The sequence below is a fragment of the Dama dama genome, chromosome 16 (genome assembly GCF_033118175.1).
Source record: "Dama dama isolate Ldn47 chromosome 16, ASM3311817v1, whole genome shotgun sequence".
Taxonomy (NCBI): domain Eukaryota; kingdom Metazoa; phylum Chordata; class Mammalia; order Artiodactyla; family Cervidae; genus Dama; species Dama dama.
The window spans coordinates 9,119,571-9,146,175 of record NC_083696.1 but is presented as its reverse complement, the minus strand read 5'-3'; the positions used below and the strand labels follow the sequence as shown (position 1 = coordinate 9,146,175).

At 53.5% G+C, this 26,605-nt stretch overlaps 1 protein-coding gene across 3 annotated transcripts; it reads right to left on the bottom strand.

Moving 5' to 3' along the window:
• Positions 1-470: 470 nt before the first annotated feature.
• KIF12 (kinesin family member 12) lies at positions 471-8,249 on the bottom strand. Of its 3 annotated transcripts, none has more exons than XM_061163350.1 (19): positions 8,176-8,249; positions 8,040-8,105; positions 7,860-7,938; positions 7,573-7,700; positions 7,375-7,450; positions 6,596-6,730; positions 6,284-6,419; positions 5,243-5,334; positions 4,916-5,066; positions 4,128-4,246; positions 3,941-4,045; positions 3,235-3,337; positions 3,061-3,151; positions 2,797-2,883; positions 2,320-2,410; positions 2,150-2,248; positions 1,429-1,529; positions 1,213-1,331; positions 471-885 (listed from the first exon to the last, which is right to left on the bottom strand). In XM_061163350.1, the coding sequence occupies exons 1-19, from the start codon at positions 8,199-8,201 to the stop codon at positions 785-787; spliced, it is 1,905 nt and encodes a 634-aa protein (XP_061019333.1). In that variant the 5' UTR covers positions 8,202-8,249; the 3' UTR covers positions 471-784. The 3 variants fall into 3 exon arrangements, with proteins under 3 accessions (XP_061019333.1, XP_061019334.1, XP_061019335.1); XM_061163351.1 differs by having other exon boundaries at positions 4,916-5,063; positions 8,176-8,234; XM_061163352.1 differs by lacking the exon at positions 2,150-2,248 and having other exon boundaries at positions 8,176-8,234.
• Between the last annotated feature and the right edge of the window lie 18,356 nt (positions 8,250-26,605).

Below are 26,605 nucleotides of genomic sequence, written 5' to 3'. Positions count from 1 at the left end.
AACCCTGAATATTCATTGGAAGGACTGATGCTAAAGCTGAAGCCCCAATACTTTGGCCACCTAATGTGAAGAGCCGACTCACTGGAAAAGACCCTGATGTTGGGAAAGATTGAGAGCAGGAGGAGAAGAGAGTGATAGAGGATGAGATGGTTGAATGGCATCATTGATTCAAAGGACATGAGTTTGAGCAAACTCCGGGAGATGGTAAAGGACAGGGAAGCCTGGCATGCTGCAGACCATGGGGTCCCCAAGAGCCGGACACAACTGAGTGACTGAACAACAACAACACATAAAAGGAAATGAGAACCTGGAATATTCCTGCTCTGAAGGGGAAGGGGACAGTCACCTCTCCCAGGAGTCCTGGTCTCCTCTTCCTCAGGACCCCTCCTCTAAGAGCCCCTCCTCTCTGGGATTCCCCCAAGGGCCAGAGACTGACTAGTCGGAAGACAAGACCAACCAGACTTGGAGCTGATGTCTCTCTTTATTCATGTATTTCATCACCTATGGCCTGGTTTCTCCTGAATCCAGTCTCATTTCTCTGAGTCTGGGGTGGCACCCACCCTTTGCGTCCCCAGTTTGCCCCATCAGCCCCCACCCCCAGGCCTGAGGACCTGGTCTCTGCCCAGCCCATCTGCAGGCTGGAGCAGCAGCTGCTACCCCATTTAACCCCATTTAGACTGAGACCCAGGAGTGCAGAGCCCAGTCCAAGGTCCCGTGATGGTCTCCTGGGTGCCCACGCTGCCCGCAGCAGGCAGGGAGGACCTGGCGAAGACTCCAAGTGCCCTCAGGGAGGGGGTGGCTGGCTCCGGCCACGTCGCAGGGAGGTGCCGATCTGGTCTCTGAGGGCCTCCAGTCTTCGGGCCAGGTTTGGAACTGCAGCCCCACCTAAAGGGCACACGGTGAGGCTTGAGGCCAGCACTCCCTTGGGCCCTGCCCCACCCAGGCCCATCAGGGTCCCAACGTCCTCTGGGGAAGTCTCAGACGGTCCCCCCACCCACTCCATCTCCATGTACACCACGGGCTCCAGGATACATCTGGGAGTGCAGCTGGCTTCAAGAAGAGAATTCCAGGTTTGAGAAATAGAAAGATCATGGAACTCTCACCACTTAATCCGCCCCCTATTTCAGAAATGGGAAGACTAAGGTTTGGAGGTGAGTTCCAGCCCAAGGTCACAGAAAGCGTCAGCAGCCCTTCCCTCGCGCCCTTCTTCACCTCTCAGCACTGGCGATGTGTTCAGAGGCCCCACGGGCAGGGGGGGTGCAGAGGGTATCACTTTCTCCTCGGTCAGCATCTCAGCCAGAACCTGGGTCTGAGCCCACTCACTGTGACTCCTGGGCCGGGGGAAGTTGGGTGGTGGGAAGTGAGCCTTCAGGTTCCCAGGCCTTTTCCCTCTCCCCCCCTCCCCCAGTGCCCCAGGGCTGGGCTCACCTCTCCCTCGAGCACTTGGCAGAGCTAGGGCAGCATGGGGGCGCCCAGGGCGGGGGCCGGGCGGATGGGGGCCCATCAGCTGGGGCCTTAGAGCTGAACATCTGCAGGAGAGACCAGAGTCCACAGGCTGGGTGATCTCCGCCCTGTCTGTGCCCCACTGGCCCGGGGCTGATTGTGACACCACGCTCCCTGCCAGGCCTGCCCCAGGGGGCACTAAGAATGTCCGGTGAGCATAAAGGGTGGGCGTCCCTTTTTCTGTGGGCGGTGGGTGGCCCTTGTGAAGTCCTCTCTGGAGACGAGGCACTCCACAGGGGCAGGAACCACGTCCGCTCTGTGAATCCTCAGTGCCCAGAACAGGGGCTGCCACACAGTAAGGAGTTTAGGGGAGAGTTACTGAATAAGGGAATACTCACTCATTAAGTAAATGCATTCATCGACTCATTCATTCAGTGCATAAATGAGTAATGCATGAGTGAATAAATGAACAAGCCAACGGCAGAGTAAGTTCCCGAAAGAAGGTAGAACGGGGAGGAGGGAGAGGCGAGGTTAACAGCTATTTCGAACCCCGGGCAGAGAAAACATAAAGCCAGCCACTTCCCGCCACGACCCAGCCCAGGACCCTGGAGTCCCCACAGTTCTGGAGCCTTCCAGACTATGGACCCCTAGATCCAGGTCTCCAGTTCTCCCCAGACTTCCGTCCTTCCACCTCGGCCTTTCCTACCTGGGGCAGGTGGAGTTCCCTCCGTGGGCAGGCCCAGTGGGCCAACGGCGCACAGCACAGCGGGCAGAGTTGGCAGCGGGGGCAGAGGGGTGGCGGGGCCTGCAAGAGGTCATGTCAGGGGCTCCGTGATGTCCCTGTCCCTGCCTTCTCCAGGCTGGGCAGAGACTCACGTGGCACAGAAGAGGTGGCACCATCACACAGGGACACGGTGGGGCTGGCCCAGGGCCTGGCTGCTGAAGGTAGCAGGCAGAGAGGAGACGCCTGGAAAGAAGGGTGGGCTCTGTCTGTGTGGAGACCTCAACGCTACCCCCAGCCTGGCGCCCAAGTCCTGATTTAACAAACACTCGTGGAGCCCTTATTACATGCCAGGCGCTGTTCTCAGATCTTTACATATGAATTCACTCCATCTGGTCTTTAGAACAATCCTGGGAGGCAGGCACTGTATTGTCTCCATTTTACAGAAGAGAAAATCCAGGCGGTGAGAGGTTAACAGACTCACCCAAGGTCACACTGCTGGTGGCAGAGCTGGGGTCTGAGCCCCCGGGGGTCTGGATCCAGAGGGCAGATCTGACTGTTTTGCCGAGCCACCCCCTTTCCCACCTGCCCGCCATCCTGAAGGCTGGTCTCCAGCCGGCAGCCGCGCTCACCGCTCCAGCTCGCGGACCTGCTGGGCCAGGATGCGCTGCTCACCGTGGGCCAGGTCCCGGCTGCTCTGAAGCTGCCTCTTCTCTTTCCTGGGAGGCAGGGCCGGCGGGGGCATCAGTCAGCTCCTCCTCACTGCAGCACAGTATGAACCCCAGGAGGCAGGCGGGGACAGGAGAGGAGCCGGGGGGGCCAGGAGGGGTGGCATCTTGGCAGAGGGGGCCCCGCAGTGAGGGGCAGGGCACAGCGTCTGGGCTGGGGGGGTCTACCTGAGCCTCTCATTCTCCAGCATGAACTCCTGCAGCATCCCGTAGAGGTTCCGCTGAGCCCAAGCCACCCGGGCCCCACTGAGTCCAGAGGCTGCAGGGAAGAGGGAGGCAGCTGGAGCCCCAGGAGCCCCAGAGCCTATCCTCATCCCGCCCCCACCCCCAGGGAGTTCATACCCTTGGGGTCCATTTGGCCCAGCTGGGACCGCAGGTGATGGTTCTCCTCCTGCAGCTGCAATAGCTCAGTCTCCAAGTGCTGGGGTGGCTTTGCCTTCGGGGACTGCAGACAAAGAGGCCCAGGGCTGGTGTGTACGGTTACACAGGTTTCGCACTGCACAAGGGGGTCTGGGGTAGGGGAGTCAGTGGAGCCTAAAATCCAGCCCAGGCTCCACTTGCCCACTTTGGATCCTGGTCCAAGGTTGCATATACTTGGAGGGCACACCTTGTCCTAATGGCAGGAAAGTGCCATGTAGCCTCAGCTGCCTCCCTGGAGGGCTTGCTCTAAACTGCACCCTGCTCCCTGTCCAACCCCAAACTCAGTTCTGTCCAAACCTTGGTCCAGATTCTGACCCCAAATAAGACCCCACATCAGACTCCAACTTAACTCAGACTTAGTCACAATACCAGCTGGGATGTTGGCTAGACTCTGAAGCATGTCCTGAATCAAACTCCAAGCCTAAACCTACCCTAACCCTGACCATGAACCCTGACTGCGACCCCACCCTGCCCAAACATAACCCAGTCATCAAGATTTCAACCCTAATCCCTGCTCTGACTCAGTCGCAGACTTCAACCGTGGCACTGATTCAGGTTCCAGCTGTCGGATGATGCCCACCACCTCCCCGCCTGTCCCTCCGCTCTGCCTGTGGCTCTGCCCACTCACCCTGGGGGCCTGCGGCCGAGTGGTGACCCGCTGAGCTCGGCTGGCATATCTCAGGGTGCTGAGGGTCTCAGGAAGGCACTGGGCTGAGGGGGACACGCAGGCCACCTGGGGAGGACTGCCCCTGAGTGCTCCTCTCTGGGAGCCCTCCTTCAGGACCCAGCCCTCCCTGCCAGCCTCCCGTGGATACCATGAGGGTGACCCCATGACCCCCCAGCGAATCCGCCAGCAGCTTGGTGAGTTTGCTGTCCCGGAAGGGGATGTGGCTCTGCTTCCGCTGTGGGTCCAGCAGCAGCGAGAGGCAGTGACCTGGGTGGGGAAAGCGTGGTCACCCTCCATGTCCAGGGCCACCCAGCTGGGACGCTGCAGAGCTAGGTCTCCACCAGGCTTGTATGTCTCTAGGGTGTCTCTTTCCACATGATCTCATTACCCATTCAGACTGCTTGGCCACCAGACTGGGGCTCCCACCTTGATTCCTAATGCCCACCAAAGGGCCTGGCAGAGGGGCTTAGGAAACATCTGACAAATGGACTGAATGAAGAGATGTTTCCTACACATCTTCCCATGCATGCAGAGAGGAAGGCCAAGGTAGGTCCTAGCTATTAAAGACCTCAAGGCCAATGACCTGGGGGTGGGGAGATGGGAAGACAGGTTAGTGCCCTTCTCCTCCCTGGGCCTCAGTCTTCCCAAATGCAACAAGGGTCAGGTTGAATGTCTGAGGGCTCACACCCTGCATTAAGTGTTTCTACCTCCCCAATTAGAATGCAACTGTATCCTCAGCGTTTGTAGATCCACAAAGTTCTATGAGGGAAAGCATGAGACACCAGTAAGCTGAGGCCCCAGGGAGGCCTGTGGCTTCTGGATCACAGCTCTTTAACTTTCCTCCATTCCCAATTACTCCCCTGGTTTCCCCACTGTGGATGGCTGTGGGTAAGGCACAGAGGAAGGACTCAGGCAGTCAGTCCACTCAGATCTCACCCAGGGCCAGCAGGCTGCGGTTGATGCTGTTGGCCTCAAGCATCAGCTCCCCACGGGATCCTGTGGCCGCCACCTTCTCACTGCCGGCCAGGTCTACAAAGCACAGCTTCCCCCCAGCAGGGGGTTCCCCAGGGTCCACAGGAGGCATCTGCTGGGGTTGGAGGATCAGGGCTCTGTGGGGACTTGGGAGGGGCTGTCGTCATCAAAGTCACAGGGCCAAGGGTTTCCACCATAACCTCCCATGCACGCCCAAGTTGGTTTATCCATCCAGAGGCAGACCCTTGCTGGGCAGCCCTGGGCCACTCCTTTCCAAGCTGGGACACTCACAGTTTGGTGGCTGATGTAGAGTGTGAGCAGGGCATGGCTTCGGCTGGAGGCCTGGTTCAGGGTGTGAGCGGAGCTCCTTCGACGGCTAAGACCTAGAGAGGAAAAACATCCTAGAGTTGGATATGGTAGGAAGAGCAAGTGGTCACAGATGAATAAAAAAGGAGCAAAGAAGACATCCTGATAGAGGGGCCAGCTGGTGGAAAGGCACAGCGGCAGGAGTGAAATGATGGGTGTTGAATCGGGCTCTAGCTCAAACAGGTGAAAGCGGATTGGAGAGAACTGAGGGGAAGAATGTCAGTCTGATTCACATTTTACTAATATCAACATCTCTCACATTGCTGTGTGAACAGAGAGAAACTCAGGCAGAGAGATCAACTGGGAGGCGTGGCACAATGCTCGGTCGGAACCCTGAGACTGGCCATAGCAGGTGCTCAATAAATAGCTGATGAATGGATGGGTGAGACCCAAACAGAAGAGCCTTTAGGCCAGGGCTTCCCAGGTAGCTCCGTGGTAAAGAATCCACCTGCCAATGCAGGATTCACGGGTTTGATGTCTGGGTCGGGAAGATCCCCTGGAAGAGGAAATATTCTTGCGGGGATAATCCCATGGACAGAGGAGCCTAGAGGGCTACAGTCCACGGGGTTGCAAAGAGTTGGATACAACTTAGCTACTGAGTATGCAAGAAGTATGACTTTTGCTCTCAGGGTTCTGGAAAGGGATAGGGATGTGGTTTGCTTTGTTTGATGCAGAAGCATGCACTTACAGGGGGAGATCCCTCCAGGGGTAAAATTGAGGCTTGACGGAGGCAGAAGCCTAGTGCTGCAGAGAAGGGTGGGAAGAGTCTGGAAGGCAGTATCAGGAGGCCTGAGGGGTAGGAGTGGCGGGCACCCTTGGTTTGTGTCTGAATTGTTGGTTTGCTGGCCCTTTTCTCCCACAAGGGTCATGTCTGAACCCACAGCTCCTGGGACCCCGAGAGCACTAAATGAACAGGTAAAATACTTGCATCCCATGTATCCCAAAGCAGCTTGAAGCAGCACGCACCCATTTGCAGAAGTTCCATGAGGGCCCCCAGGCTCCCAAACTCCACCACCCGCAGCTGCTCCACATAGAAGCCCCGGGTCTTGTTCCAGCGAACAGGGAGGGGCCGGGGAGCCCCCAGACTCAGCAAGTCCCGAACCTGAGAGAGGAGGGCAGAGGGTGAGGGAGGGGCCTGAGTCCTTGTTTCATCCACCCCCGGACCTTAGGGTCAACAGCCACCTCCCCCCCGCCCCACCTATTCTATTTCCAGTTTCCTTGGAAAGAAATGCCTCCCTTTCTTTATGGGCTGCCTTTCTGGCCATCCCGGGCCCCCACCTGCTCATTGTAGATCTCCAGGTAAGAAGCCTGGAGAGTGACAGGAACATCCAAGTGCTGCACGCGGTCTAACAACCAGGTGAAGGTCCTCTGCACGATGCCAGCCAGGCCGGGGGGCACAGGCAGCCCCTCTCCCTGGAGCAGAAACAGCCAAGCCCGGGGCTGGGCTACCACCACCACCACCACCGTTATAATCACTCTTTGTAGGGCACTGTGCCCGGAGAAGGCAATGCACCCCACTCCCGTACTCTTGGCTGGAAAATCCCATGGGCGGAGGAGCCTGGCAGGCTGCAGTCCATGGGGTCCCTAAGAGTCGGACACGACTGAGCGACCTCACTTTCCCTTTTCACTTTCATGCACTGGAGAAGGAAATGGCAACCCACTCCAGTGTTCTTGCCTGGAGAATCCCAGGGAGGGCGGAGCCTGGTGGGCTGCCGTCTATGGAGTCGCACAGAGTCAGACACGACTGAAGTGACTTAGCAGCAGCAGAGCACTGTGCCAAGTTCCCATACCCACATCTCATTTAATCCTCGGTCAGTCTTATCACTTTCATTTCACAGATGGAAAACCTGAGAGCTAGTGAGTAAAGGGGACACCTGAACCCAGGTGCTCTGGATTGGCCGAGACCCTTTACCTTCCCTGATCTTTCCTTGCCTGCAAATAAATGGCGCTGGGCTGCACCGTCCAATTCCTTTCCCTCTGGGAGTCTGCGCTCCCCAAGGCTTCTCGCTCGCCCACCGATCCCTGACCCCCTGGGGCTTTGCTAGAGCTCGGCCCACCTGGGGAGGAGGTCCGGTCAGGGTGTAGGTCTTCCCGGAGCCGGTCTGGCCGAAGGTTAAGACGGTGCAGGAGAAGCTGCGGGCCGCAGGAGTGTGGCTGTACCGAAGCTGGTGCGTGGTGGGCTTGGGGGGGAGAAGGGACAGAGGGGGGCGGGGACGGGGCCGTGCGCGGGCGGGGCGGCCTCCGGTTTCACTCACCCGCGCAGCGCCAGCTCGCCCAGACGCCGCACGCCGCAGGCGCGGAACACGTCATCTTGGGTGCTCGCTCCGTCCAGCACCGCGCCGAAGCGGAAAGCCACGTCCGGGGCCCCGCCCGGGGGGCTCACCTGGGGAAGGGGGCCTCAGAGAAGAAGGCGGGGCACCCTGGGGAGGGCGGAGCTCGCCTCGGGGAGGGCGGGGCCTGGGGGAAATTGACCTGGAGGGACCTGGCGTGTTCCCCGAAGGTGTTTTTTTTTTTTTTTTGGGGGGGGGGGGGGGGTCCTTACCTGCAGAGTCCGGGTCCCTGAGCAGTGCAGCACGCTCTGCTCCCCTCGACGAAGCTCGGCAGCGCTCATGGGACGCACCCTGTGGTCGGACGAGGCGGGGAGGGGGCGGATGGTCCATCCGGACATCTCCATCAGTCCCTTCCTCGCCGCAGCCCTCCGAGCCAACCTACGCCTGCCTACCTGAGCACCACCTGGATGGGCGTTTCTGGCCCCTCCGGCCCCTGCTCCAGGTTCCGCGCGGGGTCCCTGTGGCAGCAACTCGAGTTAACCATCCGTGTCCCTGCGGCTCCTTGAACCTCCCTGAATCTGTACTTACCCGTCGGGCGACCCGCGTTCCTCCATGTCCTGCTTTGCACACAGTTAGCTCCGCCCAAGTCTGGTTCTTTTCCCTCCCCAGTACCCTCCCCCTTCACACTGGGACTGGCTATACACACTTACATCCCCCACTCTCATCGCCCCCCTTCCCCAGGCAATCATCCATCCGGAAAGGCTCGACCTGCCCAGGGCCAGCTAGTTAAAGATTTACCCAAACTCCCACCTGCGTGGTGGAAAAGTCTGGAGCTAGAGGGAAGGTTCGGGAGTCCGAGGATCTCTTGCCCTTGGCCAGTCCCATCAGCAGGGACCACCAGACCAACTTCCTCTGTGCACAGATGGGGATACTGAGGCCGGGACTGGGACGGGCTCAGCCCAGGCCACACAGACAGTCTCGGCAAGCATGGGACCAGGCTCTTTCTACTCTCTCCTCATACTCCTTCCGTTTTGTAATCTTCCTTCCCACCTCATCCTTCCGCAGCAGTTCCAGCTGCTTCCAGCTGAGCCCAGGGAGGAGAGAGGGGTCTAGAGGGACGGGAGGGGCCCAGGTCCCAGTTCCAGGAAGATGCGGCTGGATTGGATTCCTGAGCTTAGCTGGACCACTAAGGCTCCAAAGCATCTGGTTTAAGCTTTGGGTCACCTGCCTCTCCAAGGCCAGGGCAGTTTAACCCTCTCCTGGCCTGGCTGATGAGAGCAGCAGAGATGTCTGTGAATGTGCTGAGGTGGGTGGGGCAGTCACCCATTCAGGGCCAGTCTCCATACAGGGCACCAGAACGGGAGAATCCCATGCAGATCCTGCCCCTTCTTAGCAAACAGTCTTGCTGGGAAGACAGGTAAGTTCAAATTAGTTCTGGGGTTTAGGGGGAGGGTAGATTTGGAGGCCTGTAGGAGCAGGAAGGTGAGAGTGATGGGTGAGGGTGTTCCAGGCAGAAGGAACACCCTGCAGGAAGGCCAGGGTGGGGTGGGGAGATGTGTGTGGCATTGAGAAGTTTGAAGCTGGGCCCCACTCATGAAAGGCACATCAAAGAATCTGGACTCATTCCCCAGAGAATCAGGAAGCCAATGAAGGGTTATCAACAGGAAAGTGACACCGTCAATGGGTATTGATTGTTATAATTACTGCCATTCTAGCTATCTCTGCCTGTTCTCTGGATATTTCTGTTAATTCCTCTTCCCTCAAGCAAACATTAGAATGAAAGTTCTAATCATCACCCCCTCTCAATGTAACATGATCTGTACACCATAAATGACAGCCGACTATCAGAGCAACCCAAATAGCGAATGATGTATCTTGGGTAGCAGTGAGTTCCCCGACGCACTGGAGGCATGCACACCAGAGCCAGTTGACTTTCTGGATTTATAGGGCTACTAGCTAGATCTGTAGGGGGAATTAGAGACAGCAACGAGCCACTGCCTCCAGCTCTGCCACTAATGAACCGCAGAGCCCTGGGCAAGTTATTTCCTCCTTCAACCTGTTTCCTACCCATGAAAAGAGATTATCATTTCGTGATTTCAGTGAACCAGCGTAACTGAAAGTGATTCTTATATTGTAAAGAACTATTTAAAAGCAAATCCCTGGTGAGCTCTAAGACTCCTTTTTACTCTGAAATTCCTTAATTTATTATAATTTTTTGAATAATTGATGTAGGCAGGACAAGAATTACCATCCTTGGTTTTCAAATTAAAAAAACAACAACAGGAAGCTAGAGGTAGGCAGGGGAAGTTGTCTAAGGAGAAAGCAGCTATAAATGGCCGGTCTGAGAGAGTTTAACCGAGAACTTAGAACTTTTAAGTCCTGGCCTGAGCTTTCTGCTCCAACAGGTTGCCCTTTTCAATCGTAAACCCAGCAAGTGAACAAGTTGTTCCTTTAAATGCTTTTTTTTTTCCCATTTATTTTTATTTTTATCTTTAAATGCTTTTAAAAGTGTTAAGGACTCAGTCACTCACATCTTAGTGTGTGTTGGTTTGATCAGACTGCTGTTCCTCCTCAAACTAGGGTGAGGGGAGCCACACTGAAGGGATTTTGAGCAAAGTGCCTAGACTAAGGGCCTGTGCACGCTGGGGTGTGATGAGCCCAACCTGGATCTGAGTGTGGTCATCACTGGGTGTCCACAAGCAGGAGCACAGTTCTGGTTCTGGTCTCTAATGGTGAAAGTGGACATCTGCTACCCTTATGTGGAGCATTCATTCAGCAAATTTGTATTAAGCCTCGTCTGTGCACCAGGCTTCCAGACATTTGAGATACATTACCGAACAAAACAGACAATACTAAGTGTCGGGATGTGGAGCACCAAGAATTTATACGTTACAGGTAAAAGTGTGAAAACAACTGTTTTTTGGAAAACTGTTTGGCAACGTATACTAAAGTTAAACACATGCCTGTCCTCTGACCCAGCAATTCCACTCCTAGATCTGTGCCCAATAGAAATGAGTCATGCTCCCACCCAGAGATGTATGCAAGAATGTTCTCAGTAGCTTTGTAGCCCTGTTAGCCACCACCTCCATCACCACTGCCAGTTTTTCTACCTCCATCTTTGTCATCATTACCACCGACACCACCACCACCATCACCCCATCACCATCATCACCAGAACGACCATCACCAACAGCTACATAACCGGTAGGGCCCATAATTATTGGTCACTGCAACCACCAGCTCCACCACCATCATCACTGTTCCCGATGTGTGTAGTCTGTATTTATTCCGTGAGAAAACTCAAGATGCACTACCAGGGCCCCAAGCCTCACATTGACCCTGGCGCTGCCTGTTCCCACAGCTGGAACTGAGTCCTTCTGTGTCCTCCTCCCCCTTTTCACCCTGTTTTGAGCTTGTCCTCTACTTCCAGACTGCACCTTTTCCTTGGGAGCAGTGGGACTCCTGTGGTTGAGGGAGGGATAGACAGAAGGCATGTAGAGAAACTTGGAGAATTTTAGAAGCCAGATGGACCCTGCAGTCCAAGACCATCCCCAAGAAAAAGAAATACAAAAAGGCAAAATGGTTGTCTGATGAGGCCTTACAAATAGGTGAGAAAAGAAGAGAAGCTAAGGCAAAGGAGAAAAGGAAAGATATACCCATTTGAATGCAGAGTTCCAAAGAACAGCGAGGAGAGATAGGAAAGCCTTCCTCAGTGATCAATGCAAAAAAATAGAGGAAAGCAATAGAATGGGAAAGACCAGAGATCTCTTCAAGAAAATTAGAGATACCAAGGGAACATTTCATGCAAAGATGGGCACAATAAAGGACAGAAATGGTATGGACCTAACAGAAGCAGAAGATATTAAGAAGAGGTGGCAAGAATACACAGAACTATACAAAAAAGATCTTCATGACCCAGATAACCATGGTGGTGTGATCACTCACCTAGAGCCAGACATCCTGAAATTCGAAGTCAAGTGGGCCTTAGGAAGCATCACTATAAACAAAGGCAGTGGAGGTGATGGCATTCGAGTTGAGCTATTTCAAATCCTAAAAGATGATGCTGTGAAAGTGCTGCACTTAATATGCCAGCAAATCTGGAAAACTCAGCAGTGGCCACAGGACTGGAAAAGGTCAGTTTTCATTTCAGTCCCGAAGAAAAGCAATGCCAAAGAATGCTCAGACTACCACACAATTACACATATCTCACATGCTAGCAAAGTAATACTCAAAATTCTCCAAGCCAGGCTTCAACAGTACATGAATCGTGAAATTCCAGGTGTTCAAGCTGGATTTAGAAAACACAGAGGTACCAGAGATCAAACTGCCAACATCCGCTGGATCATCAGGAAAGCAAGAGAGTTCCAGAAAAATATCTACTGTTGCTTTATTGACTACGCCAAAGCCTTTGACTCTGTGGATCACAACAAACTGTGGAAAATTCTTAAAGAGATGGAAATACCAGACCACCTGACCTGCCTCCTGAGAAATCTGTATACAGGTCAAGAAGCAGCTGACCTAGAAATGGAGATGGGACAACAGACTGGTTCCAAATCGGGAAAGGAGTATGTCAAGGCTGTATATTGTCACTCTGCTTATTTAACTTATATGCAGAGTACATCATGCGAAATGCCAGGCTGGATGAAGCATAAGCTGGAATCAAGATTTCTGGGAGAAATATCAATAACCTCAGATATGCAGATGACACCACCCTTATGGCAGAAAGCGAAGAAGAACTAAAGAGCCTCTTGATGAAAGTGAAAGAGGAGAATGAAAAAGTTGACTTAAAACTCAACATTCAGAAAACTAAGATCATGGCATCTGGTCCCATCACTTCATGGCAAATACATAGGGAAACAATGGAAATTGTGAGAGACTTTATTTTTGGGGGCTCCAAAATCATTGCAGATGGTGAGTGCAGCCATGAAATTGAAAGATGCTTGCTCCTTGGAAGAAAAACTATGACCAACCTAGACAGCATATTAAAAAGCAGAGACTTTACTTTGCCAACAAAGGTCCATCTAGTCAAGGCTATGGTTTTTCCAGTAGTCATGTATGGATGTGAGAGCTGGACTATAAAGAAAGCTGAGTGTCAAAGAATTGATGCTTTTGAACTGTGGTGTTGGAGAAGACTCTTGAGAGTCCCTTGGACTGCGATGAGATCCAACCAGTCCATCCTAAAGGAAATCAGTCCTGAATATTCATTGGAAGGACTGATGCTGAAACTGAAACTCCAATACTTTGGCCACCTGATGCGAAGAACCTTAAGGTGGCCAAGACCCTGGAAAAGGCCCTGATGCTGGGAAAGATTGAAGGCGTGAGGAGAAGAGGACGACAGAGGATGAGATGTTTGGATGGCATCACCGATGCGATGAACATGAGTTTGAGTAGGCTCCGGGAGTTGGTAATGGACAGGGAAGCCTGGCGTGCTGCAGTCCATGGGGTTGCAGAGTCGGACACAGTCAGACACGACTGAGCTACTGAACTGAACTGGGCCCTGCAGGGGTGCCTCTCCAGGCTTCGCTAGAGGGCAGCAGAGCATCGCGTCAACATGGCCCCCAGGCTCATCACAAAGGAGGCTTTGTGGAGCGCGGGCACGCTCTTTCTATACATTTTCTCCGGAGCTTGTGTACTGTGGAGGGGCTGGCCAGCCTGGTCCTGTGGACAGGGATGAGCAGCCCCTCAAGAAGGATTCCCTTGCTCCTCAAGGGAGTGAATAAAAGCACCATTGAGCAATCATGGGGCCCTCCCACGCACACCCTGCTCCTGGCTCCAGCCCCTTCAATCCACTCTCCTCCCTTCAGCTCCAGCCATCCTCCCTGAGAAAACCCAACGCGGACTCCCTGGGGCCGCAGAATAAGGTCAGGTGTCCCCTACCTGGGACTGCAGACCATTCAGACCCAAGGCCATTCGGGTTCTGTCTCCTGCTGCCCCCTCCAGCTGTCCCGCTCCACTCCCCACCACCCTCAACCCCTGCACCCAGTGCTCCAGCCCAAAGCTTTCCCAGGCTTTCCTTTAGCTCCTTTAAACCTTTGCCGCTGCAGTTCCCTCTGGCGGAGTGCTCCCTTCTTGCTGCCTGGTGGATTTGTCCTGCAAGTCTTCCCGTCCGTAGAATGCCTTTCCTGGCACCCCCGGACCCACCAGGTCAGGTTGGAACTACATCAGCATCCCCAGAGCCTCCCTCCTGTTACAACATGGATCACACTGGATTGCTCCTCCTGTCTACTGGGGAGCAGGGACCATGCCGTTCCATCCCTGGGATCTCTGAGCCAGAGCCGGGCCCTGCACACAGTAAGAATTCAACAGATGCTGATGAGAAGGAAGGAAGGAGCCGAGGAGGAGGAAGGGAGCCTGGCGAGAGGGCTGCTGGCTGCCTCCCACCCCGACCTCCGTCTCTCCTCCCTCCCTTCCTCTCAAGGCTAACCACACACTCTCAGCTTCATGAGCTAAGGACTCATTTAGGGACTCATTTATCATAGAGATCATCAACTCCTGCCACAAAGCTGCTCTCAAAATGTGCCCAGAAACTGAGTGATACTCTTCCAGCCCCAGCCAAGCTAGCCTCTTGGACCCAACTGTGAGCTACAGATTTAGAGCTCCTGTAGCGAGGAGGACAGGCTCCAGTGGGCCCTGGAAAGCCCAGGTGTCCATGCCCTCTGCTCCTCCCGACACATGACACATGAAGGCTCGTCCTCCCTTGAGAGGTGTGGAGACCGAGGCCCTGTGGGAAGAGGTGGGGCCCAGCCCAGGGCTCGCCCTGCCAGGCAGCCTTGCCTTGGACTGAGATGGAGGAAAGATGAGAAAGAAGATCAGCGAGGAGGACGGGCTCTCTGCATCACGTGACACTCATCTGTCATTGCTCCGCTCGTCTCCCCCGCGGAGGAAAAGCCAGATGGGTCCAAGGCCTGTTGTGAAATTTTCCAAACAGAGCTTGCTGTAATCTTTAATTAAAACATCAATGTGGGCCTCAGGACTCGTTTCACAGAGTTCTCCAAAGCAGGGATGGCAAGGATCGCTGAATGAACGTCTCTCTGGCCCCCTAGCCCATTTTGCAGATGGTTAAACGGAAGGGGGCCAGCACAGGCTACAACGCCAGTTGCATGCGTGATCAAGAGTAGTAATTGTAGCATAAGATGGGGAGAGTAACCCATTGGCAGCCCTGGGCCACCACTCTTTCTCCTTAAGTGCCTGGCTCCTCTCCCCCAAAGCCTTATCCAGTTTCTCTGCTGTATATGGTGGGTACTGGGCTTCCCAGGTGACAATAACGGTAAAGAACCTACCTGCCAATGTAGGAGACATAAAGGATGTGGGTTTGATCCCTGGGTGGGGAAGATCCCTGGAGGACAGCATAGCAACCCACTCCAGTATTCTTGCCTGGAGAATCCCATGGACAGAGGAGCCTGGCGGGCTACAGTCCATAGGGTTGCAAAGAGTCAGACATGACAGAAGCGACTTAACACTCACACGTGCACGTGGTGGGTACTGGCAGCCTTGCCAGGCTTTCCGCTAGACGAGGAGCTTGGTGAGGATTAGGGATTCCATCCGCATGCTCAGCACAAGGCCTGGCACAGAGACACACTCCCTGTCTGTCTGTCTGATGAAGGCATGAAGGTCCAGCCCGAGGAAACAATACTACCTGAAGCCAAGCTTCATCTTTTGCTGAAGATGAGGCTCTGTAGGGTGGTTGTGAAATCAAAGGACCCAGGGTTGTTGAAACTCCCGTTGTTTCCAGGATCTCAGCTCTTCTCCCTAGAAACAGAAACAACTTTCCCCTGACTCAGTCCACCCACTACTCACCCAGGAATGACTTACCTATGAGCTGGATATCTTCCTCTAAAGGCGATAATGTTAATACGTAAGAACGTTAAGGGACATTAAGTACTATCTCTTGCACAATGCTGCCTCATGGTGTCTGGAACCTTCTGGGTCAGAGGGCTGGGAGTTAATATTTATTGAACACTGGACACTTTTTCTAATTTAATTAATTTTCAAAGCAACCCTCTGGGATTGGCACTACAATTGTCCCCATTTTACAGATGAAGAAAATGAGGCTCAGAGATGTTTCGTAACTTGCTCAGAGTCAGGCACTCACTGAATGGTGTAGTGGGGATCTGTCTGTTGCCAGAATTTGTATTCTGTCCTCTACTCTCTGCAGCCTCTTCCTGTGAGCTGTTCTGCAAAGCTAAACTTGGATAACTGAAGTTGACCTTTTACGTCCACAATTTGCCTTAATTTTACCATCTCTCTTACAACAGGCTCCCCTATCAGCTTTCACACTTCCCTGCCTTCTTCCCCGGGAAAGCTGAGTGATACTTTAAGGCATTGGAGCTCCACCCCTGGCATCAAAATTACCTGGGGACTCCAGGCCCCACCCGTGGAGATTCTGTTTAATTGGTTTGGGGGTGGGGACCAGGCATCAGTGTTTCCAAAGCACTCCAGATGGTTTTAATGCACAGTCAGGATTGACAACTCGGCTTTTGATTTTTCTTGATAACTAAGTCATCCCATGCAGCGTGTATCTTGAAGTGTGTCTAAAAATTATTTAGAACATCTGCCCTTCTCTTGGGACCAGACTTCCGGAAAAGCCATCTCACTGTGGCCTGAGAGTCCCTCTTTTCAAGCTTAGAATCCACCGAGGATTCATAGATTGAAAAGTGCACAACTGCCCCCAGGCTCTGCCTGCAGGGACCATAGGATCCATTAAGAGTTTTCCAGATTTTTCTCCCTTTCTAGATGTTCTCCACTCAGGTGACAAGAAGCTGTCCCATGTGTAAGGTGAAGCTGCACCATCAAGTTGAATGTGAATTAAGCACATTCAAAGCACCCACTCTGTGCCAGGTCACTAACTAGGTGCTAATGATCCACTGTGTCATTTGTGTTGTTTGGTTGGGCATAGAGAAGCTGCACACTCTCCCAGGAAGCCCTCCTGGATTGACATGGGAGCCCTCTTCTGAGGACCCACACCTCCCATACCTACCAGCCCCAGGACCTGAGCCCATCTGATGGAGTTGGGGTACGGCAGTAAAGTCTGCCTGCCTGGGAGAACTCTAAGCTCTCTGAGGGCAGGGACTGGGTGGTGAATCAGGGCATGTCTGTTAAACTGAAAGACTCACAGCAGTTAAAACCAAATGCCATGGGAGCACAGGCAAAAAAAGGTAAATCCTGACCAGAGAGCAAGGGCTGGGGAGTCTGGGAAGGCTTCCTGGAGGAGGTGACATTGGGACAGGCTTTATAAACAGGTAGAAATTGGGACAGGCAGAAGGGAAAAGAAGAGCATTTCAGGCAAAGGGAACAGCACAAGCAACGGCCCAGAGGTAGAACAAATTAAAGAGCAAACTGTGGTTTAGTGGGATCAAAGGCCAGGGAGTGTGATGGGATCATACTCCAAACTGCCAGAACACAGAAGTTTCCATGGAAGCCCTGGGAATGGTTCTAAGAACTGGTGTTCACTCACTCCTCCAGATGAGCCTGGAGATGCCCTAGCGCCCCTCCTTGTGATTATTCAGGCTCTCTCCAGGAAGCCCCGCCCACCTTATCAGCACGGGGGTGCTGAGTTCCAGCCTGGGTGGGGGCCAGGCCCCACTGCTGACTCGCGCCTCTGGCAGCTGAGGCGCTGGAACATGAAGCTGAGGCTTCCTCACCAAGTCCAGCTGCCAAGCCCTCTGAGCTGGTCCCCCTGGAGCTGCAGGAACTCTCCCGAGGCCACGAAGTCATCATTTCCCTGCTTTGAGACCCGAGGGACGGACACACACACACACACACACACACACACACACACACAGCCTCAGTGTGCGGGAAGGACAGTGGACAGAGGCATCTATGACCTGCCTCCTTCAGTGCTCTGGGATTTCTGGGAATAAAGACTGTGCCTGCCTCCCTGCGGGAGGAGGAGAGGGAGACACAGCCCCCCGCCCACAACTCCAAGACTGTCGCTGAAACAGAGTCATCGTGTCTCACCAAGCCTCGGAGGATTTGATTAGCACCAATTTCCAGGGCTCTGCACCCCTTCATTTCTTTCCAACCTCATATCTGTGGGCCCTTCTCCTTTTCTGGTTTCCATAACGTAGACCCTGATGTCCTGTCTCCCCAGAATTAAAAGGGGCTGAATTCTCTCAGCCTTACTTACCTCTCTGCTTTGGCACTGTGCTATTATCATAATAGGACATCCACTCCTGCTGCTTCTGCTACTGTTGCTGCCGCTATTCACTAGTCCAGCTAGGACTTCTGCTGCTACCATGCTCCTTGCAATACCAGGACTTCAACTACTGCTTCTATGGGTACCAGTCCTTTTTCTTTTGGCTACACTATGAGGAATGCAGGATCTTAATTCCTTGACCAGGGATCAAATCCTCACCTCCTGCAGTGAAAGCACGCAGTCTTAACTGCTGGACTGCCAGGGAAGTCTCACTACTTCTTAAGTACTTTAGTAAGAGTATTAAGAAGTACTGGTACTTCTTAATGCTCTTACTACCAGCAGTACTTCAGCTGCTATTACTGTTATGGTTTATACCACTACTACCATCGCCTTTGGGTTCCCAGGTGGCTCAGTGGTGAGGGACCCGCCTGCCAATGCAGAGGATGCAAGCTTGATCCCTGGGTCAGGAAGGTCCCCTAGAGAAGGAAACGGCAAGCCACTCCAGCATTCTTGCCTGGGAAATCCCACGGACAGATGAGCCTGGCAGGCTACAGTCCCTGGGGTCACAAAAGAGTTGGTCATGACTTAGCAACATCCATCACCTCTACTGTGGCTACTGATATTTATCCTGCTACTATTTTACTACTGTTACTGCCACTATTTTACTACAAAAATGAACTTCTATTTACTGCTACTTCTGATAGCTCAAACATGATGAATTAAATAAGAGCTAAGCTCAGCCCTATCAACTGACGTCACTTATCACAGTAACGGCCTGCTGTGCTGTTACTATCCTCCCTACTTTATGGATGGGGAAACTGAGGCGTGTGGGAGGTAAGTACCTTGGCCCAAGTGCAGGGACAGTAAGAGAATGAGACTGCATCTTGACCAGCAGCCTGACTCTGGGGGCCAAGTCCGAGACTCAGGACCCTTCTCCTCCCCTGTCCTTTGCCTGGTTTCCCGAGTACATCCCTGGGTTATCTTGAATCCTCAGGAAAAGAGTCCTTGAAGTTGGAGAAGGGAAGGGACCTTACCCTTTGCAAGATGTCTAGGATGCCATGAGCAAGGTACATAGTAGTTGCTCGGTGCACACATTGTTTCCAATCAGTGTATAATTGAATTCTCATAACAATCTTTTATGAGAGGACAAGGATCTGGGTGTTACAGCTGGGGAAAGACTCTCAGGAGTGCTGTGATCTATCCGGGGCTGGATCTGGGACTGTATGCCAGAACTGAAGCAGAGCAAGACTCTGTGGTCCTTGTCCTCCATGCCTTCTGCCTGCCTTTCGTCTGTGAAAAAAAAACACTGTAGCCAAAGAATAAGCTTAATCAGAGAAGTGAGAACATGCAGAAACGAAGGGACACAGTCAAAGGAGTGCGTGTGTGCTAAGTCGGTTCAGTCGTGTCCAGCTCTTCACGACCCCAGGGACTGTGGCCCGCCAGGGTCCTCTGTCCATGGGATTCCAGAGGTAAAAAGGTTGGAGTGGGTTGCCATGCCCTTCTCCAGGGGATCTTACCAGCCCAGAGATCGAACCTGTGTCTCTCATGTCTCCTGCATTGGCAGATGGGTTCTTTGCCACTAGCACCACCTGGGAAGCCTCCGTCAAAGGAGTGCAAATAATAATAATTCATACATTAAGCATAGTCAAGGACCTTCAGTTCCTTTTCAAAAGCTGTAGCTGTGTATCCTGTGAGCTGTCCTATAGATACTGAAACCACCACCAGACCGGAGAAGTTTTACTACACGATGACCGGACAGTAGCCATGACATAAACTGGTACAATTCCAAGAACTGGCCTCAAGGAAACGGGAAAAAAACAGCCCTGGAACTGAAGATCAGCTGCACCAAAAACAATCAAGGTGACACTGGTCAGACCCCTGGTGCTCAATTTCTAGATGACTGTCAGAACTGACTGTGCTGTTTCCACCTGTAGCCCCCTGCCTCAGCCTATAAAAACTGTTGCCCCGCTGATTGTCAGTGAAGGGAGTTGGCCTTTGGACAGACCCTTGCCCTCCCTTCCCCGCCCCTGGTTGCCAGAATCAAACATAAAGAAAACTTTCCTTTCCACCAACCTGGTCTCTTTATTCGCTTTTTGAGCGGCAAGCAGCCGGACCCCACTTTTGTTACAGAACTGTCTTTTCATGACCTCACACACGATGTGACCTGCTCACCCTTGGCATGAGCTCTTCTATGTGCTCTGCACTTTACAGTTTACAAAGCTCACACATATATTCATATTATTTCTCACAGTGACCCTCAGAGGGAATGATCAACTCCATTTTATGGACAAGAAAACTGAGGCTCAGATGGCAAAGACAGATTTTGGAGCCCTCCTGAGGAGTCAGTGGCCAATCCAGGATTTGAATCCGTCTCCACCCCGACCCCCGTGGAGCCTGAGAGTAGGGGCCTCCCAGCTGGAAGAATCCAAGAGGCCTCTCTTGGGACAGCCCTCCTGTTTTACTCTGCCCAGCCACCCCAGCCCCTGTGGTGGGCGAGCCCACAGCCCTGAGGGGTGGAGAAGGCTGGCTATTTCCAGCCTGGTACTTAAGGCCTGGCCAGGGAGTGGGGTGTGGGCTGGCCAGAGGGCTCTGTGTTCCCAAGAGGGTCTGGCCTTCGGCTGCTGAGACCGAGGCAGGGGGTCAGGGATTTCTGTCCAAGACATCAAGGCTAGCCAAAGCTTGGCAGGCCACCCCCTCCCCCAAAAGGTAAGATGTAGGTAGCCAAGATGCACACAGGCAACTCATTCAACCCCCTCCAGCTCAGCTGACCTTGTCCTGGGCTGGGACCCAGGCTGGGCAGTGCCCTTGCTGCTCCCGAGAGATGGAAAGAGCAGACTGCAGTCCTGATATGGGCCCAAGGATCAGTTACAAGCAAACACATGTGCTCTGAACACCTCCTCTGTGTCACCCTGTCTCCCAGCTGGCAGCGGGTCTGGGAAATTGCCACCCATCCCAGGCCCTTCTCCCCCTCGTATGAGAAATGCAGTCGCGACACCAAGCCCTTGCAAAGCACCAAACATTTCCTGCCCCAGGACCTTAGCACGTGCAGTTCCCTCTGCTGAGGGCACCCTTCCTTCAGCTCCTCACATGCTAGGCTCCTCTGTCTTCACATTTAAATTTTAAAAAGTCACCCTTCAGTGATGTCTTCCCTGACTCCCCAGGCTAATAAGTTCCTTCCAACTCCCCTGCCTCCATCCACAATTTGTCTCTCACCCTCCTCTGCTTCCTCCTCAGCGTTAGTATTTAATTTTTAATTTATACGTTGATGGTCTGTCTCCCCCACAAGAGCAAGGACAAAGTCCACTTTGCTATCACTTCCCCAAAGACCAGCAGATGGCCAGACACTTGGAATAAACATTTATCACCTGAGCAAATGGAAAGGAAGTGAAGGCATTTGCCCACATCCTCACAGGGGCATTGTACTTGAGGGCATGGCTCTGTCTCCAAGGGACCACCTTGCCCCTGTGAGCACGCTGGGATGGGGCCACATTCTCTGTAGCGGTCCTTCCTCAGCCCCAGAGTCACATCCTTTACACATGGGGCTCTGCATCTTCTCTGACTTCCTTCATGGACCCTCCAGCCTCTGCTTGCATACCTCCAAAGGACAGGGAGCTCATCCCATCCAGTGCAATATTAGATGCTCCCTTTCAATGTTGCGTGACCTTCCAAATGACAGAATGAGCTGTTCTTCACAAGTTCTCAAATGGTGGTGAGGAAGACTTCCTGTTGCTAGCACAAGGCTTTGGACTTTGACAATGCACTTTTCTGTTTCTTCATATATTTCCTGTGCTCCAGCTACAGGCCAGGACTGTGGTCACCAAGTAGGGAAAAAGGAGAGAGCTTTGGTGGCTTGATGATGTTTAAGGTCTCTGATGGCCTTTGGGCCAGACAGCAGTGCTGTTGGTGGCACGTGCTGTGAGTCTGATGCCTCCAAAACCTCACTGTGCACACAGGTCACCCGGGGAGCTTAAGATGCCGCTTCTGACACAGCACACCTGGCCAGAGGATCTGCGTCTCTCAAGCGACACCGATGCTGCTGGGGTATGGACCACACTTTGAGTGACAGGGTGTAGGCCCAACTGACAGAGAAGGACGGTGAGGCCTGGAGAGAGTAGGGACTTGCCTAGGGTCACCCAGCCCGACAGCAGGGGCTGAAGGGGGACCGTCCGGCTCCCCCGGCCAGGGCTCTGGAATTCACGGGGCAGGTTGGGCTCAGTGCGTCTTTGTGAGACGCAGCATACCTGGACTCACCCGGGCTGCCCGCCCCTGCCCAATGAATAGTGGGCCTCTTTCCTTCCTGCACCAGGCTGGCGGGCGCACGCCCACAGACGCCCCCTCCCCTGCACACACACTCACACACACTCACACACCCTGGCCAGCCCGGCGGCCCTCCCTGTTTGGGGAAAGTCAACAAGAGCATTTGAAAAGTCTTTCTGTGTGGAGAATCTGTTTGTATAGGGGGAGGAAACGGAGAGCTGGCCAATAGGTAGAAATATTAATGAAGCTTGTTATAAAGGGCTCATTCACGGCTCTTCGAGTAAATAGGGCTCTTGTCGGGCTGCCATGTTATCTGCCAAGTTCAAGAATGTGGTTTGAAAAAATAGAATTTAAAGGGGTAAGGTGGAGCCTTAAATGGACAGCCTGCTGGAGCTGGAACCAAGGACGGGAGGAGCCTCAGCTGAGGGGCTGGAGGCACTGGGGCGCTGGGGCGCTGGGTCTTGGGGTGAGGGGTAAGGCGCTGCCCAGGAGAAGGGCAGGTGGGAATCACCGGAGTGCAGAGCTCAGAGGGCATCCACTGTCCACCATCCACCCTCCACCGGTGTGGAAGGTCGCCTTGGTGTCTGGCCCAGGGCTTGCAGTTCTTCTGTTTGGACTCTGACATGGTGATGCCAGTCAGGAATGGAGTGTTTCAGTCCCACACCCACACTCCTCTCGGCATTTTGCTTTTGGGGTGTTGGTAAGGGGGTCTCTGAGTGGCAGGCGGGGGGCTTTTTAGTAACTCTCAGCCACACTGCATCACAACCCCACAAAGCTCACCCAGCTTCTCCCACCCGCTAAATTCTACTCTGTAGACTGTTACCCAGACAATACATAAGACAGAGCACAAAAGACTCAAATTCTCGGTCCCCTCAGCTCACACAGGGCAAATTCTGCACTCAGAGAAGGAGAGTGATCAACTCAAGGTCACTCAGCACGTCTTTAGCAGAACTGGGACTTGTTTCTCCCAGTTTCTTGTTGGACCAGGTCCCCAGGACTGCAGACGGTGTCTGGCTCAGAGGAGGTGACTCGCTATTTCAAGTGCACAATGTTTTATTTTTAGCCCTCGACTTAAATCAACGTATAAACAAGGGTTCTGTCCTGTGCCCAATTTGCTCCTGGCCAGCTCTGTGGTCTTGGGCAGGTGACTCTGCCTCTCTGGGCCTTAGCTTCCCTTTCCATTGTAAAATGGGGTTATTTAGACCAACCTCTCCTGTGGAAGAGAGTCAAAGAGAGGATGTTGGGGAGGTGCCCAGCGCTGTGCCAGGCCCTCGGTGGGTGGCCCAGGACAGTGGCTATGGCGTTTCTTTTTCTGTCCCAGCCTGAGGTACAAGAATAGAATTTCCAGAAGGACTGTTCCCTGGCCTCTAGGTTTCAGGGGATGGTTTCTGCTTGGGTCCTAGAAGGCTGCCCTGTGCTGAGGGTCACAGAAAGCTTGCAAATTGGGAGTCGGGGGCTTCTGGCAGCACAGCTACATCTGTGTGTGAACTATCGCAAGGGTCCGAGAAAAGGCCCTGCAGGAAACAGTGGCCAGCAGCTGCCCTTCCGTCCCCCGCCTCAAAGGGTGGCTCAGAGTACACCTCTGCCTGACAAGGATTAATCTATGTGTGTGGAGCACATTTACACTGGCTTTTCTTTACAAATAAAAGGGGTGAAATTCCTATGAAGCAAAAAGGAAATAATCCATGCAAAAACTAAATGGAAACACTTTGGTAAAGACTCTGCCAGGCGCTTGCTGGGTGACCTTGAACGGTGGGGACTTAAGGACATTGGGGATGCAGGAAGACAGCAGTATCCCCTTAAAGGGAGGTGCTGTGGGGTACCATCACAAGCACAAGTCTGGGGGCTCACAGCCCTAGGTTCAAACCTGGACTGTGCTCCTCACTGGCTGTGTGACCTTGTGCAAATGATGGACGTCTCTGGGCTTCCATTTTTTTGATCTGTACAAGAAAAGAGAAGACAGGGTTAAAGTGTGTGGAGCCCTGGCACATCGTGGATGCTCATTAAATGTCAATTTCCTTTCCTTTCTGGGCCTCTTGGCAGGCCAAGGGGAAGCGTCTGACAGGTCTCACCAGCCAGACCTGAGAGGGACCGGGTCTGCAGGCCCCAGCACTCGCAGAGCCTGATGCTGACTATGTCTGCATAGCCCTTGACAGTTTGCAAAGCATTCGTCTACTCCCCTTTAGAGCTTCGCAAAAGTCCTGTGAGGTGAGTAGGGCACCGTTGACTCCTCACTGCTCTAAGACTAGGAGAAGGTGAAAGACTCAAACCCGGAGCTCATGGACTGGGCCCAAATCTCTCTTCGCTCCTTCACAAATATTGGTTGAGGATTATGTGCCAGGCATGGGGGATGCAATAGTGAGTGAAACTAGCCATAGAGGAACAGATGACGATTGGATGAGTGCATGATATTTGGCTGATGGATGGATGGTGGCTGGGTGATGAATGGATGGTGGATGGATGATAGATGGATGTGTAAAGGAAAGAATGACAAATTTCTTGAGGGCAGGATTCCTGTCTCTCCTTTTCACCACTGGGCCCTCAATGCTGAGGATGGTGCCTGATACAGAGGAGGAGCAAAAACTTGTCACATGATATCTTCTTTGGTGGTATGGACTCAAGAAACAGGCTACACACCTTTCTAGCTGTGTGACCAAGGGGAAGTTACTTAACCTCGGGGTGCCTCAGTTTCCTTATCTGTAAAATGGGAGTAGCTACTTTATAGGTCACTGTGAGGATTAAATGAGCTAACAAACATAATGCTCTTAGGACAGGACTAGCTGGTGCACCCTAAGTGCCACGTAAGCTTTGATCATTATTATTTTTCTGGTTTGACTCCTGAATTCCCTTCTGTCTTCTTGCTTAGTCACCTCAGTCATGTCCAACTCTTTGCAACCCTATGGACTGTAGCCTGCCAAGCTCCCCTGTCCATGGGGATTCTTCAGGCAAGAACACTGGAGTGGGTTGCCATGCCCTCCTCCAGGGGAATCTTCCTGACCTAAGGATTGAACCTGCGTCTCTTAAGTCTCCTGCATTAGCGGGCGGATTCTGGTGCTAGATTCTCAAGACAGGACTCTGGGTGCTCCGCCCGGGATGCCTCCCAGTAGAGGCATCTATTGAGGCTGCAGTTGAGAGAGAGGAGATCTTGGGTCCAGGTCAGGGTCGGAGAAGTCCAGGGTGCGCACTCCCCTGGGGCCAAGGGCAGGGCTGGTCCCTGGCTAAAGGAGGCAGTAGAGCAGGATGGTCAGAGCTTTGGGCTGGGAGCGAAAGAGGCACGTGTTCATTCTGGCCCTGCCATGGCCCTCCCCCTGAGCCTCCCCAGTTAGACATCCAGAGAGAGACTGCTGTGAACCAGTTGAGTCGCTGACTGAGGAAGCACGAATTAAGCTATCTTCAGCTCCTCATCCTCAATTTTCCTCTCTTTGAACGGATTTTTCCGGATCGGAAAAACTGAGCCTTTGCTAGCCTTGGAACACACACGCGCTCTCTCGCACAGCCGAAATGCTGTGTCAGCGTCAGCTAGTGGTTGAGGATGGCTCCAGATGGAGCGCTCATTAATGCCCCTGAGCAGGGCCCAGGGTCCCCCCGGGTCACCTCCCCGGAGCGCACAGGCTGAGCTTTCTCTCTGAGGGCTGCCGACAGTCCCACCTTGTCCCAGCCCTGCGATTTATAGGAACCGGTGGTTGACACAAGTTCCCGCTCGGCGTGGGCTCGTGGGCCCGTGGGCTCCACTGGACGCCAAGAGCCACAGCTCCCGCCCGCCTGCCCCTCACTCTGCAAGTGAGTCACTGGGGTTTAGAGTGGGCCACCCTGGGGGTGGCTCCTTGTTGGAATAAGACAGTCACCTTCGAACAGAGCAGGCAAAGACAGCATGCCAAACCCTTAGCTTGGCAAAGCTTCTGCCCAGAGGGCACCAAGGCACCTCCTTCCAGCCAAGGAATTGCAGGCACTCAGGCTGGCATAGCCCTGTAGGAGCCACGAGCCCAGCAACTCCAGATTGAGACAGAGGCTCGACCAGAGAGGGGAGCCGATACGGCCACGGTGCAGAGCAAGTCAATGGAAGGGCTATTCACAGAACCCTGGAGACCCAGTTCCTGGGCATCGCCTGCTCCCCTAATGGAAAGGAAGCAGCTGAGGGCCTTCCTGGCTGCTAAAGCTGACCCCTGGCTGGTCTTCTGGGAGCTAGGTGGGCTCCTGGACCTCTGGTTTTAGGGACAGATTCCTGGGTCTCCCAAGCTTCCAGGGAAGCTGATTCGATGCCCCTTTGATATGACAGGAGGAGAAAAGGATGGGGTGTGGAAGAAAGCCTTGGGCTTTGCAGTTGGGCACAGTTGGGGCCTAACCTTGGCTCTGTCAGTTCCTAGCAGGAGAAGCACAGGCAACTTACTTAACTTCCTCTGAGCCTCTGCCTCCTCATCTACACAACGTGGCAACTTGTCACCTACGTGGTGGGTCATGATGTTAAGTGTTTGGCACACAGCGGGCACTTAACAAATGGTTACAATGCGTTCCGCTCCAACTGGCTTGGGCAGCCTGAGTGAAGGGCAGGACGGGGACAGACCCGGGCTTTTTAGATGAGGGGGCACCGGGTGCTGTGCAGGTCTCCTCTCGGCACAGGCAGGAGAG

Excerpts from the sequence above, each read along its gene's own strand:
- KIF12 (XM_061163350.1), bottom strand. The coding sequence starts at position 8,201 with ATGGAGGAACGCGGGTCGCCCGACGG. Across the intron at positions 8,106-8,175 it reads GAACGCGGGTCGCCCGACGG|GGACCCCGCGCGGAACCTGG; the intron begins GTAAGTACAGAT and ends TTGCTGCCACAG. Across the intron at positions 7,939-8,039 it reads CCCATCCAGGTGGTGCTCAG|GGTGCGTCCCATGAGCGCTG; the intron begins GTAGGCAGGCGT and ends GTCCGACCACAG.